Here is a 15,252-nt window from a genome sequence, read left to right on the forward strand (position 1 = left end):
GGATGATCCCACATGCCGCGGAGCGGCTGGGCCCGTGAGCCATGGCCACTGAGCCTGTGTGTCCCGAGCCTGTGCTCTGCAACGGGAGAGGCCACAACAGTGAGAGGCCCCGCGTACCGGAAGAAAAAAAAAAAAACTGCATGCCTTGCTATAAGTATGTTAAAATTAGATTTAAATGCACTTCCAAACCATTAGAGGGGAACGCATTCCCCTTCTCTATGAGCCGTGTCATCTATTTCAGAGTTGGATAATCAGAATTAAATAAACTCACAAAATTTACTGTTTTAGACTGAGCATATGTAGCAAGTTTCAACAAATTAGTATTTTTTAAATAATAAAATTAAGGAATTAAGGAGGGAATAAGCCACGTACACAAGATCTGGAATATGTACAATAGATGTTATACACATAACTCAAAATGTTTTAATTATTCCAGTTTCCTTAACTTATGATACCCTACAGTCTAAATTTTAAAAGGACTTGTAAAATCCACAATTAAACATCTTTTAAGTGTATACTTTTCTATGACATAATTTATTGTTTGCTAGAGATGAAAGACATTTTTTAGAAGAAAACATAATCCTTTGAAAAGCAAAAACCCAGCACATGGATTTCTGTATGTATCTAACAATATACATAATGTATATATTATACTGAAATATTTATAGAATTATTAGAGGATTTAACATACTTAAGAGGATAAAATTTTAGATACTGAAAAAAATTATCCTTAAAAGTTTAAAACCAAAGTTTAATGATATCTATGATCCTGCAGATCTACTTCCTAATTCTGACACTAACACAAGAGATATAAAGAAATAAATTGTATAAAGCAGAGAATAGTTATGTAATTTCTTCTACACCTACAGCTTTTCTATAAAACCACCCACTTCACTTAACTGAATACAAAGTGCTGGGTAGGACTCCAGAATTATTTAGCTCAAGGCATTCTTTTGGCAGTGGTGTTCAACTGCCAAATAAATTATAATTTTGCTGATGTGTGAAAAGACATTTGAACTAGGAGCAAAATCAAACCAAGAGGACAGGAAAACAGCCCTGAAATGCACAATCTCATGAAGTCCACGTTTTCGTAAATTTAGCCCCAGTTTCCCTCGGTCCCTTAGTCCTTCATTAGCTCACTAGTTTCTTCTTTTGCGGACTAGAGGATCAAGAGGCACCTCAAATCCCTTGCTCTATTTCATGTTCTTCTGTCCTTTTCCAGGATTTAGGAAAGAGGTGTTTCAAAGAATGCACTCCCCTCACATCTAGTATTGACAATAAACAGAAATCCAACAACACCTCAATGATTCCCTAAAAGAGAAAAGATTTACTACAAAAATTTTTTTTAAACAAAAACATTTTTTTTAATTTATTCATTTATTTTTGCCTGCGTTGGGTACTCGTTGCTGCTCGCAGGCTTTCTCTCGTTGCGGCGAGCGGGGGCTACTCTTTGTTGCGGTGCACGGGCTTCTCGTTGTGGTGGCTTCTCCTGCTGCGGAGCACAGACTCTAGGCACGCAGGCTTCAGTAGTTTTGGCACGTAGGCTCAGTAGTTGTGGTTCATGGGCTCTAGAGCACAGGCTCAGTAGTTGTGGCGCACGGGCTTAGTTGCTCCGCGGCATGTAGGATCTTCCCGGACCAGGGCTCGAACCCGTGTCCCCTGCATTGGCAGGCGGATTCTTATCCACTGCGCCACCAGGGAAGTCCCAATTTACTACAAATTTGAATGAAAGGGAAATGGTAATGCAGGACACAGCACCTACAGGTCAGTGATTCTCAAGTTGTTTTTTTTAACAGGGTGGTGGCAACCCCCTTCAAGAATCTAATGAAAGCTAAGGATCTTCTCTCTAGAAAAGCACACATTAAACACATACACATAAACAAAACCGCCCCCATGACGACACACATCTTCAGACTGTTGCTTTTGGCACTCACTTCTCCCCTTCATTTTCCTCCATCCAAAGCTATTAGTTTACAACCATAATAACTAAGACTGCATAAAAAGTATAGTAAGTCGAAGTAAAAATCTATAATAAAGGTAAACCAGTTAAAATCATTGATAACACTTTTATATATCAATATGCAGGTTTTGCTTTGTGGTCTCCCTTTTGTAGTCAGGGAAATAGAAGCCTGACATCCCTAGACAGCTTTGTAAGTGGCGAGAAGCGAGGATGAGTAGCCAAGGTGAGTTCTGAGGCTGGTGCCCTCAAGCTTTTCTGATACAGATTCCCAAGCACCACCTGATTCAATTTTGCACAGTCCCATCATTTTGATCTCCAAGACTTCCTTCTGTTTTTTTTTTTTTTCTGTCCATTTACAATGGTCACAGCCATTGCTCCTTTATCCCTTTCTCCTTCCTTAATTCAGAATATCCTAATTCTTTCTTCTGTTTCCATCTTGCCCAATCCTGGAAAACCAGCAGCAAATAAATATCCTAAGAATACCAAAACTACAAAGGATGAGAGTAATCTTCACTGTTTTAAAAAAAAAAAAAAAAAACTCTTTAAGAAACATCTCAGGTTCAATTACATGAGTAATTCTAATCACAAAGAAACTAGTCAAGTTCTCTAACATCTGATTTCTAAGTTTACCTATAGAAATGTGCCTAAGAAGTACTTAATTTGAATTAAGAGAAAAAGTATAAAAATCTCATTTACACACTTTATTCAATATTCAACCCCATTTAAGACACATGAGGAGGAGGAGGCACAAAGCTTCAAATCCTGACCATATGCCACTTAACAGCCATGAGCTTGTGAGAGAAACTTAACAGGGAAACTTAACATGTTCCCTCATCTGTAAAATGAGAACTAATAATACCTTCATAACAGGGTTGTTGTAGGATGAGTAAGTTCAGTGCCTGGCATATTTCAGGTGCACAATAAATGGTTGCTATTATTATCAGTAGTATGTATTAGCTCATTAAAAGAAATACCTTTATGTGCTCAATAATTTTTCTCTATTTAATCAGTCTTTTCAAGATATATCTTGATAAATGATATTTAAAATGCTTCTTTCTCTGTAATGCACAACTCTGTTTAATCCCCACAGTTTTTACCCTAAAACTGTCTGGGTTGTGAGAAGATGTCCCAGCACTGTCCTTTAATGTTACATTTGACTATGCTAATCTGTCAAGGTTATCATAATTCTGATACCTTCTTACACTTCTTACCTCTGTTTCTGTCATTTCTGCCACAATCTCATCTTCTTTAAAAACTCGGATATCAAAATCCTCAGATCCAACAAGAAGCTGAAAGGAAAAAAATCATACATATTTAGTTCAGCGAGTGAGCACAGCAAAATTTCCAAAAATAAAACAAAAAAATCGCATGATACTTCGTATGTTCCTACAGCCACCCAGGAGTTCCAACTTCCCAGCAATGTGATGCTCAGAAAGGTTCCTTCCATTGAGAAGGTTAAGATTCAGTCAGTGAAGAAAAAGTGGTTACTGAAGATCCTGCCATGTGGGCTGCACTTCCTACCCAGAACAATTTCTTTCACCAGGCACCTGAAAATGTTCTTCGTTTGGTGTCTGTCTGCCTGCAGGTGGAAGCCTTGTTTCAAAAGCCAGAGCCCAGTATCCGTGAACAAGTGGAGGGTAAGTCAATGCCCAACACAGTACTTCACGGGCTGCTCAAGAAGTTAATTTCTAGAGAAACCATTAGAATAGTTTAAAAAGGCTAAGAGCCAATCTCTAAAACTTTCAGATTCCTGAAAAAGTTGGCTAAAACTGAGAACTGGGTACAATTTAAAAACATCGGAATCAAGTTATAAGACTGTGAATGTGACTGCGATCCCATCAAATGTTCTGCCTTCTCTCCCTGTCAGGTGTCTTTGAAACATCATGGTCTTGATCTCTGTATTAGACAAACACAAGTAAATTATTGTTGAAAAGAGAGAAGAAAGACGAATGAGGCCAGTTAGCTCATCATTTAGGCAACAGAGCACCAAAATCACCTGTGAGAAGCTAACAGCTCTCTCAACACTAATGTCACCGTCATGGGAAAATGTATGTACTCAGCTGAGAAGTATACACAAGTGAAGTATCTCCTCCCGCACATACCTCTTTCTTCCCATCACCATCAAAGTCACACAAGGCCAAGGAATGAACATTGTCTCCAGTAACCTGAAAATAGAACCAAAATCATTACTATACCATCTTTTTTCACTTAATCCAAACACAGGAGCTACATGAAAGAGAGGATGATACAAACCACTAATTTAAAACTCTAATTACTCATATCCTTTTTTTTTTTTTTTTTTGAGAACAGGCTACGGACGCGCAGGCTCAGCGGCCATGGCTCACGGGCCCAGCTGCTCCGCGGCATACGGGATCTTCCCAGACCGGGGCACGAACCCATGTCCCCTGCATCGGCAGGCGGACTCTCAACCACTGCGCCACCAGGGAAGCCATCATATCCTTTTTTAAAATGTACAGAATTATAAACATTGTTCTATTTTGTTTCTATTATTCATTACAGTTAGTGGTAAAAAACAAACAAACAAGACATAAAGAATATTAAAAGTAAAAATGTTTAAGAGTACTAAAGAGAGTATTTCGTTCTTCATACCGTCCAAAAGAGATCATTTCCTTCATGATCGAAACCCTGCAGAGCACAATTTCCACCAATAATTGCAAGAGGAGAGGAAATGTCTCCCAATGTCCCCAGCACAATTGCATTGGCCCCATCTGCTACCTAAGAAGGGAAAAAAGACAGAAACTCTCAAACACAATGCTGCACGGGCACACTAGAGATAACATATATCCCTCTTTTTATTTAGATACTCAGAGTCGTCTGTCATCATTTCTGAGAAGCCACACGGTCTCCTGAGAGGCAGGCCAGGGCTGTCCACTGAGGACCGCGTCTGTGGCTTATGCGTGCTCATGCAAGGATGAGCACAGACCCAGGATAAACTCAGGCCCTTGGTCTCTCACACTAACCTGCTACGATAACCTACTACAAAATCCCAGGCTCTCTTGGACCACCAGGTTCTAAAGGCCAAATTCCCCAGAGAATCAAGACTTATGCCTTTAAACACCCACACTTTTGTAACCTATTTTAACTATTTTAGATGGAAATCTTTTTAATACTTATTACTCAGTTCTCTTACTACTGCTCTTTTTAATTGTAAAGTAAATTGTAAAGTACTAAAAACTACAAACACCTATAGACCCACCATCCAGAAATAATAAGTGTCTGGACTTCTTGAATAAAGTACATAAACACAATTTAATTTATTTTTGGAAGATTCGAGGACATCTTTGTAAACACTGTTTATTGTATAGGAAAATAGTCCTTACTTACATAATCTTTAAGTAGGAAAACTATAAAAAATAGATTGGCTATAAAAAAAAGAAAGGAATTCATAAGCCAAAACTACTAACTGGTCAATCAGTCAAGTTAAAAGGTAAAAAAAATAAACTGGGAAAAATAACTGCAATATATAGGACAAAGAGTTAATATTTCTTGTTAATAAGAGAGTTAATACAAAGTAAATAAGAAATGGGTAAACACACCCCAAGCAAAACTAAATAAATAAAAAGGAAATTCACAAGAGAAGAAATACAAATAGCCAACAAGTATGAAAAAATGTTCATTCTACAATACATCACTTTTCAGATTAGCAAAGATGAGACCTATTGTTCGTTAGGGTGTGATAAAACAAGCACTCTCATATTCTGAGGGGGAGGTGGGAAAACAGTAGTCTTTCTAGAGAGCAGTTTAGCAATATCTAACAAAAATTTCACTTAGAAAAGGTTTTTAACTCAGCAATTGTAAAGCTGAATTCTTGTGATCATTAATTTTATGTGTCAACTTGGCCAGGCCATGGTACCCAGATATTTGGTCAAACATTATTCTAGACGTTTCTGTGAAAGTATTTTTTAGATGAGATTAACATTTAAATCAGTAGACTCTGAGTAAAGCAGATTACCCTGTAGAATGTGGGTGAGCCTCATCCAATCAGTTGAAGGCCTAAATAGAAAAAAGATTGACCTCCCTTGAGGAAGGAAGGATCCTGCCACCAGACTGCCTTTGGACTTGAGCTTCAGCATCAGTTCTTTCCTCTGTCTCTATCCTGCTGGCATACCCTGCAAATTTTGGACTTGCCAGCCTCCACAAGTGCATGAGCCAATTCCTTAAAATAAATCCATCTCCACTCCCTCTCTCTATATATATACACATCCTATTGGTTCTGTTTCTCTGAAGAATCCTAATACAGTCCTAAACTCAATTTCAGTCTTATACAAAAATACAACAGTATCTTTGTCACACTGAAATAGGCAAAGATTTCTTAGGACAGAAAGAGCACTAACCATTAAAGAAAAACTTGATCAGCAAGACTTCATCAAAATTGAAAACTTTTGCTCATCAGAAGATACCTACCTATTGGAATGAGCCACGTATTGAGAGAAAATATTTATTTTACATGAATCTGACAGAGAACTTGTACCCAGTATATCCAAAGACCATCTACGAATCAATAATACACCCAAACTACCAATAAAAAACAGGCAAAAGACTTAGATGATTCACAAAAGAAGACATACCAATAAAAAAAAAGCACAAGAAAAAGTATTCTACATCACTGGTCACAAGGAAAATGCAAAATGAAACCACAGTAAGATACCACTTCACACCTACTAAAATGACTCAGATTACAAAGACTGGCAACACCAAATGCCGACAAGAAATGTGGAGCAAATGGAACTCTCACACATTGCTGATGGAAGTGTAAAACGGCACAACTACTCCTAGGTATTTACCCAAGATGAACTAAAACATATGTCCACAAAAAGACTAGGACAAAAATGTTTACAGCAATTTTATCCATAATTGCCCGAAACTGGAAACAACCCGGATGTCCATGCCACATGTCCATCAACAGAAGAATAAACAAATTGTAGCATATTCACACAATGGAACTACTATTCGGCAACAAAAAAGAACTACTGGTAGGGACTTCCCTGGTTGTCCAGTGGGTAAGATGCCATGCTCCCAATGCAGTGGGCCCGGGTTCGATCCCTGCTTGGGGAACTATAGCACACACACATGTAGCAACTAAAAGTCAGCATGCTGCAACTAAGAGCCCACATGCTGCAACTAAGAGCCCGCATGCTACAACTAAGACCCGGCACAGCCACAATAAATAAATATTAAAAAAAAAAAAAGAACTACTGCTAAATGCAACAAGTATGATTCTCACAGACGTTAAGTGAAAGAAGCCAGACACCAAAGAGTACATTCTGTATGATTCCATTTGTATGAAGTTCAAGAACAGGGAAAACTAATCTAAGGTGACAGAAATCTAAACAGTGAATATCTATAGGGAATAGGAATTGACTGGAATGGGGCACAGCAAAATTTTCTGAAGTGATGAAAATGTTCTACTGGGTTGGCCAAAAAGTTGTTCGTTCCGGTTTTTCCATAAGATGCTTCCATAACACCCCCAATATATTTTTATTGGGGGGTGTTGATTACAGGGATCAAAACTCATTGAACTGACCACTTAAGGTTTGTGTATCTCACTGTATGTACATTTTACCTCAATAAAAAAATACTAAAGGAAAAAAACTGCATTTCTAAGAACTTACCCTTAGGAAATAATCAGAGAAGTTGGCAAAGATATATGCTTATGAAATTATCAATTGTAATAGAGAAACTACAGAAATAACATAATATGAAACAATATGGAAAGGGTTAAACAAATTTAACACAATGAAATACTATAGAGCCAATAAGAATAAAGCATGGATATATAGTAACTTCAATATAAAGTTCAATACAATACATATATTTCTGAATAAAAAGGCCACATGTAATATCCAGGGAGTAGAAACAACCCAAATGTCTATTAAATGATGAATGGATAAATAAAATGTTGTTTGTACAAACAATGGAAAATTACTCATCCATAAAAAGAATGAAGTATGATACATGTAACAAAATGTCCAGAATAGGGCTTCCCTGGTGGCACAGTTGTTAAGAATCCGCCTGCCAATGCAGGGGACACAGGTTTGAGCCCTGGTCCAGGAAGATTCCACATGCCGCGGAGCAACTAAACCCATGCATCACAATTACTGAGCCTGCGCACCACAACTACTGAAGCCCACGCGCCTAGAGCCCGTGCTCCACAACAAGAGCAGCCACTGCAATGAGAAGCCCATGCACTGCAACGAAGAGTATCTCCCTTCCCCACAACTAGAGAAAAGCCTGCGCGCAGCAACGAAGACCCAACACAGCCAAAAATAAATAAATAAAATAAATAAATTTATAAAAGAAAATGTCCAGAATAGGCAAATCTATGGAGACAGAAAGTAGACTGGTGGTTGCTTAAGGATGAGAGGTTGGGGGAAAATGGGGAGTGACTACTAATGGGTATGGGTTTTTTTCTGGAATAATGAAAATGTTTTATAATTGATTGTGGTGTAGTTACACAACTCTCTGAATAAACCATTGAACTGTATACTTTAAATAGGTGAATTGTATGGTGTATGAATGATATCTTAATAAAGCTATTATAGAAAAAAAGTAAAAGGCTACATGTATATAGTATGATCCCATTTAAAAAAAAAATCACTCACAAATACTTAGTAAAAAGTCGGGATAACTCAATTCAAGAGTTAAGTGCTATTTCCAAATGAAGAAACCATGCGTAATTATTTTTATTTTGCTTCTATATCTTTTCTATAATAAATTTGGATTATCTGAGTATTAAAGTTGCAGTAGCCTGTAGATGGCAGGCTACAGTAAGTGCTCCTCCCAGAAACTACTATACTAAACTTTAATGCAAAGCCACCAGGAGACCTGTTTGCTGGCTCCCTGGCTGTTGGCAGAACTCTCAATGGCAAATCTTGACAGATGGTAGTAGCACAGATATACCTCCTGAGAGATAAACTGGAGTGTCAAAAACTGGTTGCCAACCATGACCAAATAAATGTCAAGTACACAAAGGAGATGTAAATGGCAAAATCCGCATGTTTTTTAACTACACTACAACAACCACATAAAAAACCAAAATAAATGTCTGATCTCTTTTAATCATAAAAAAGAAAAAGTGGACACTAATGGGTAATGGAAGTTTTATGGTTATAAAGGGGTATACTTGCCTCTCTGTAGAACAAATCTGAATTATTGTAGACATCGTAAGCCAGAAGATTAGTCTGTGTCCCCACTAAAAGAGCATCATAGCCAAGTTCAGGGTTCAGTACTCCTGCAGTCAGGCAGCTGACTGCCTGGTTAATGTTGAGAAGTGAAACATCAGACTCCAGGGGGCTCTGGAAGACCCTGGATGCACTGAAATGCTGGCTCCGGGTATGAGGGTTGTGAATAAAAACCTAAAACAAAAACAGTTAATTACATTCCCTTAAAATACCAAAAATGTAAAATTAACATACATCTTTTTTAAGAAGACTCAGGTTATTAACAGATATCAACATTAACAAGAAGTGACTTTAATCACCTACAAAACTTAAAACGCCCATACACAGTTCTGTGCATGGCTGGCTTTCAATCACTGCAAACTGTGGAAACCCAGTGGTTCTTAGCCTTATAAAGAACAAGGTGATAGCCAAGATCTAGTTGTTGCTTCCCAGGGCAGCTTATATACTACCCACCGGTAGAGTGTTAAAGCACTCTTACAAACCATCCTTTTCCTGGTCAACCTACAGGAAGCTGCTACCAGCTACAATGTGATTGCTACACACGAAGATCAGAGAAAATAGAATAATAAACACTTTCTTTAGTATCTTCCATCCAAGCACCTAACTAATTCACTTCCTAACCCTTAAAACTCGTAGGTAGTAGATTTTTCTTACAAACCTAAACTGAGTCACACAAAGCAAGCTTCTTGAAGGCTTTCATAGTCTATACTAGTAAGACAGAATTAAATAATTAGCTCAAAGTTAATGAATTTAGCAGTTTCAGCTGTCATAAATAATCATCTGAGTATCCCTACAAATCTTTAAATTTCCTTGGGCTTCTGTAAAAGGAGGTTTAGACTAAAACATGCATCTCAAGAGGGGTGATACTGCTCTCAAGACGGGTGGCTGGGTTTCGGGTGGGGGGCATCTTAGACATGAGAATGGCTTGTAGCCTCAAAAGGGTCTTTATAAAAACTGATATACTGCATATCTGTGGTATTAAAATTTCACTAGGGAAATTTTAATTTTCTGAAAAAAGCTCCATGGGAGGCAATATGGAAAAAAAGAAAAGGATGAGAAACCGCACTAGAGATGCCTTAAGCCCCTTCTAGTTCTAAAATTTGCTAACGTTAAATGAGCATTTCACCCCTTGGTATAAAACTGTAACCAGGCGAGGCCAGTCTGGTTGCTCCACTCAAAAGGCCAATACTCGAGAGACAAGCGTTGGTGGAAAGGGAAACTTTGCTTTACTCAAGAGGCCAGCAACCTGGGAAGATGGTGCACGAATGTCCTAAGACCACCTCCAAGGTGCCAGTTAGGAGACAAAGGTTTTAAAGGCAGTGTGAGGGAGGGATCCGCAGGGTGCATGAGCAGCTCGTGCACAATTCCTGGATTGGTTGGCAACAAGCTGAAGTTTCAAGCATCACCTATCTTCTGGCTTCAACCGGTCTGGGGTCTATGTGCTTGTGATCAGCAGTTTTCATCTGGTAGGAGTCTGCTCCCTGTAAAAACAGCTTAGGAATGTGTGTCAGACTTTTATAGCTTTCAGGGAACTGGGAGCTGGGAGCTCCCCGTGACTCTTTATGGCTGATTTAGAGTCTAAATTGTTGCCAGTTTCCCAGCTCAACAGCTTGTTTCTCCATCTTCCCATTCCTAATAATTAACTCTTGAGCCAGCCTTCTGAGACTCAGGGCAGGCCTGGGAGACTAAAGCTTTTCTACAAACAAGAGGCAGGTAGAGGACATGGAGGGGAGGGGTCTGTCCTAGGAAGGCCCCATAGGGTCCAGCTTGGTTACAATGCCTGCTTTTCTTTGATAATCCTCAATCCTGAGGAGGGACAGGTGTGGAACAAGAAAGGAAACAAAGCTTGGGATAGAGAAGTTAATTATAAACTCAGCAGAGGAACTCAGTTTTAGGAGACTCGGTTTTAAATCCAAGCAGGATTAGTTTTAAATTATTATCTAAACAAGGTAACCTATTCGACAAAAAATAATTTTTAAAAGATTGGTTAGAAACATAGAGATAGTGTGTGTAGCTACTTAATATTGCTTCATGTTCTCATTTGTGTAATACTTTACAACATGCTTTTACAAACATTACTGCATTTGGTCCTCACAACAACATTTGGTCCTCCTGATATACAGAGGAGGTCAGAAGGGTTAAGGCCCTTTCCCAAGGTCTCACCACTGATAAGTGACAGGGCTAAGATGCAAGCCTGGTGTCTGGCTCCAGTAATCTCTAGCCACATCTTACTTCCTTTTATAACAGTTCTGAACAAAAGAATTCTTACAGAGTCTTCTAGTAATTAGACAGGCTGAGAAAGAACTGGAGGAAAAATAACCTGTGGACTTCATGTTCACTGTTATTGGGATGAAAAGAGTTTGGAGGTTGCTGTCATGAGCAAGAGTCCCAGAAGTCTGGTTTCTTCCTAATTCCCCTCCTGCTGTTTGTTCTCTACATACAGCAATCAGTGCCCTGGAGACTCACCTGTCCCTCAGGCTCAGTCACACAACAAACAGATCATTCCCAGTGCCTTCAGCCAAAGGACTGGCTGAAGTTCACATATCTGTTCTGGCTGAGGGGGTGTTGCTGACAATATAAATTCCAACTAGGCCCTCCAATTCCATGGTGAGAGGAAACCTGTCCCCTGATGAACTAATGTTCATCCTGCAAGAAACCCCTTTTTAAAACATCCTTGCTCAGGTTCAGAGACCAGATCCCAATAAGTCAGCCCCCCATTCACAACAGAGTCCCACTGAAAATGACAAAATCCTGTTTCTAGAGACACGGACCCCGACAGTCAAGGAGGGCTTTGGCCTTACCTGCAATGTTTGTTTTTAAAGGAAAATATATTTGTGTATTATTTGGATCATAAAATAGTACCAATTTTTTCTTTAAGTCTAAAGATAAAAGATCAGGTCAGAACTTGAGATTTGTTTTTGAAGTTCTGAATATAAAGTGTCCAATTACACAGGACATAGGAACTTCTCTCTCTCTCCCTTTTTTTCCCCCCCATCTTCAGAAAGAGACTTAGAGTCAAGCGTCCCTGCCTCCCACTCCAGGTCACATTCTAGTGAAAGTGGTTCCATAGAAACCTCTGCTTCATCTTCCCGCTTCCACCCCTATACTCCCCTCCCTGCAGCTCCCCTCCCTCCAGCCAGTAATCCTTTATCTAAAACCTAAACCGAATCCCATCACGCACTTTATTAAAACCAAGGTCTTTACGGTGGCCTACAAGGCCCTATATGATCCAGCCGCTGGCTACCCCACTGCTTCCCTCAATCCATTCCAGCCCCAGCAACTCTGTGTTTCTGGAACACACCAAGTATATCCCTACCTCAGAGCCTTTGTACTTGCTGATACACTTACTCCACCTATCTGCAGGGCTGGTTTCCTCATTTGCTTCAAACCTCTGATCCACAGTTATCAGAGGCCTATCTGATCACCCTGTCTAAAATAGCAATCTCCCATCACCCCCAACCCCTTACTCTGTTTTTCTCCCATGGAGACAGTGTGTGTGTTTCTGTTAACTATCTGGCTCCCCCTCTCAAAGTAACCTCCAAGGGGATGAGACTTGTCTGTCACCTTCACCCTTGTAACTGCAGAGCTAAGAACAGTGCCCAGCACATAGCAAGCCCTCAATAAATCAGGGGCTGAGCTAATATCAATGGGATCTTTTCAACCCACTTATGTAGCTGCTGTGCACCTACAGCAGAACCAATATGAATTTCTGGTATTTGTCAGTGCCTACTAACATCATTACGTACGAGGCTCTGTGCTAAATGCTTTCCTCCATCATACAACTTAATGAAAATGAATCATTACTTTTTACTTATGTATCCCAAGGTATGGCATATGAGAAAACATACAACATAGGTGGCAGTGTCTCGAAAACTGTAAATCATTATATAAATGTTAGCTTATTAAATCCACACTGGGTCAGAGAACATGCACTCTAATCTCATTTCTACCGCTTTCCAGTTGAACAGCCTCAAACATTGCTTTGAACCTCTCTGAACCATTATTTCTAATCAGTAAAGTGGGAGTAATAAGAAAATAACAGCTAACAGTTAGTGACCACTGCCTATAACCGCATGACATGTATCAGTAGTAACTTACTTAATCCTCTTAGCAACCCTACGCCGTAGATACTAAGTACCTTGCTCAAGGTCATGAACTTAGTAGGTACCGGAGCCACAATCTACAACACCTGTGCTATATGGCAGCGGTTGGCAATTTAGCAAGGGTACTGGGATGATTAACGTAATAAGGCTTTGCACCTGTTAGAAGTCATTACGCTTGGCGTCATAGTATTCCATGGTTTGGGGGCATGCCTCCATCAACACAGTTTCTTGATTTGCCTTGTCTGCTGTCCTTCTGGACTATAAGCTTTCTGAAAGTCAGGACTCCAACTTTATCTCTGAATCCCCAAGATCTAGCACGAAGGAGGTGTCCAGTAAGTCTGGTGAATGCTGAATGACCATATCTTTTTCGTCTCTGTGATTCCCACACCTTGCCCAGCACCCGGCACATAGTAAGCCCGTAAAAGGTACTTAGTAAATAAATTATAGGAAGAGATGTGACTGTACGTGGATAAAGATCGAAAGTGCAATTTTAATCACTTAAGTTAAGGGTCTTTGTGATTCCCGCCCCCCCCCCCCCGGAAAGTTGTTGGCTCTGAGAGGCAGTCTGAGATAGCAGGAGTTCCAGAGCAAAGGGCAGAGGCCCTGGGCTCTAATCTGGGGTCTGCCATTACTGCTAACCCTGACCAAGCCATTCCCCCTCTGGGGTCTTCTCTTCCGTAAGCTCCCGGTCTGTAGAGAGACACCAACATCGTTCAAGTCTAAGTGCCTGAAGACAAATTAACTGCTCAGAAAAGCCGTTCTGCGTGATTATTCATGATGTGTGCGCAGGATGGAGAGCTACGGAAGTTGCCGGGCAACCCTGGCTGGGGGAGGAGCCTGAGAATGAGGAGCTGGACTGCAGGGACCTAGCGGGCAGAGGTCGTGGGGACTCCAGGGGCCCGGGCCCCGTGCGGGTGGGAACTTGTGGGAGCGGTTACCTTGCCTGCTTGGGTAGCGGCCGCCAGGCACGGGTGAGTCCCGTCGTAGCGCCCTACGGCCACCATGCGGGGGCTGATTTTGTGGCGCAGTTTCAGGGTGAACACAGGCAGCAGCATGATGGCGACAGCTCAGGAGAAGAGGGCTAGTGGTCCGATACCGGTGCAGCGAAGCCGGCCTCACCCGCGGCGGTGAAGAAAGCAGGGACCAGGCCTGGCGGGAAACTGAGCGAGACTGAGCTGGACCCCGGCCACCGGCTTTTTCTGCGGCTGCGCAGACCCGCCCACCTAGTTCTGCGGCTGCGCGTTCGGGCCTCAGGCTCGGCTGAGGCTGAAGCTGGGTCTCGGTGGTGGAGTCGTGTCTTTTGCAGCTGTAACTCATCCGCGTTGGATTCGACTCAACTAACAGGTCTGCAGTGGCGGTATCTGAGCCAGCGCACCCCTGGGGCTTCTAGCACTACAACCAAGCTGCTGCACCGTTGCAGACTACGCGCACGTCAACCACACTCCAAAGGGTCATTAATTAAAGAAACATGCCTTGAATGCCTACTCTTCCCCTTAGTTTAGCTGTTATGTTGATGCCCACAGTAGTTACTAAATATATAGACTCTTTTAAAAAAATGTTTTAAACTCTCACCTTTAAATGGTCCATGGTCCTTTGTAAGATGCTCTATAAATTTTAAATGCGAACACGAAAAATTGAAAAGTCATTAAACTTCCCGACATTCATTCAGATAATTTATGAGGGTTCACTATGTGTCAGGCACTGTTCTAGACAACAGAGGTATGGTAGTTAACATGAGACAAATCTCTACCCTCCTGGAGCTGACCTCCATTTCGGGGGAGACAAACACTAACTGAGAAATACATGTGGGAGGTCTTTTGGTAGTAAGTGGTAAGGAGGGAAGAGGGATAGAAGTTTGGAGGTAGTGCAGTTTTAAATAAGGTGGTGGGTAAGAGACCTCACTGAGAAAGTCACGTCCAGGCAAGAACCTGAAAGAAGTAAGGGAGTCAGTTTTGAGGAAGAGGGTTCCAGCAGAGGAAATTCAGGT

At 40.8% G+C, this 15,252-nt stretch overlaps 1 protein-coding gene across 6 annotated transcripts in view; it reads right to left on the minus strand.

Moving 5' to 3' along the window:
* Positions 1 to 14,468, minus strand: part of BBS2 (Bardet-Biedl syndrome 2) — a 32,566-nt gene extending 18,098 nt beyond the window's left edge. For 4 of the 6 annotated variants that reach the window (XR_003796430.1, XR_003796429.1, XR_003796428.1 and 1 more), the window contains exons 1-5: positions 14,204 to 14,445; positions 9,109 to 9,336; positions 4,571 to 4,696; positions 4,063 to 4,125; positions 3,172 to 3,249 (exon numbers count right to left, since the gene is read on the minus strand). Coding sequence is in view for 3 of the 6 variants with exons in the window: in XM_029241081.1 (XP_029096914.1) it covers positions 3,172 to 3,249; positions 4,063 to 4,125; positions 4,571 to 4,696; positions 9,109 to 9,336; positions 14,204 to 14,320 (612 nt within the window). In the remaining 3 variants the exon portion in view is untranslated. Of the gene's footprint in view, positions 1 to 3,171; positions 3,250 to 4,062; positions 4,126 to 4,570; positions 4,697 to 9,108; positions 9,337 to 14,203 lie in introns of all 6 variants that reach the window. The other 2 variants (XM_029241072.1, XM_029241062.1) reach the window with 2 other exon arrangements.
* Between the last annotated feature and the right edge of the window lie 784 nt (positions 14,469 to 15,252).

This window comes from Monodon monoceros, unplaced genomic scaffold, assembly GCF_005190385.1.
Source record: "Monodon monoceros isolate NGI ecotype Baffin Bay Population unplaced genomic scaffold, NGI_Narwhal_1 Super_Scaffold_10, whole genome shotgun sequence".
Classification (NCBI taxonomy): Eukaryota; Metazoa; Chordata; class Mammalia; order Artiodactyla; family Monodontidae; genus Monodon; species Monodon monoceros.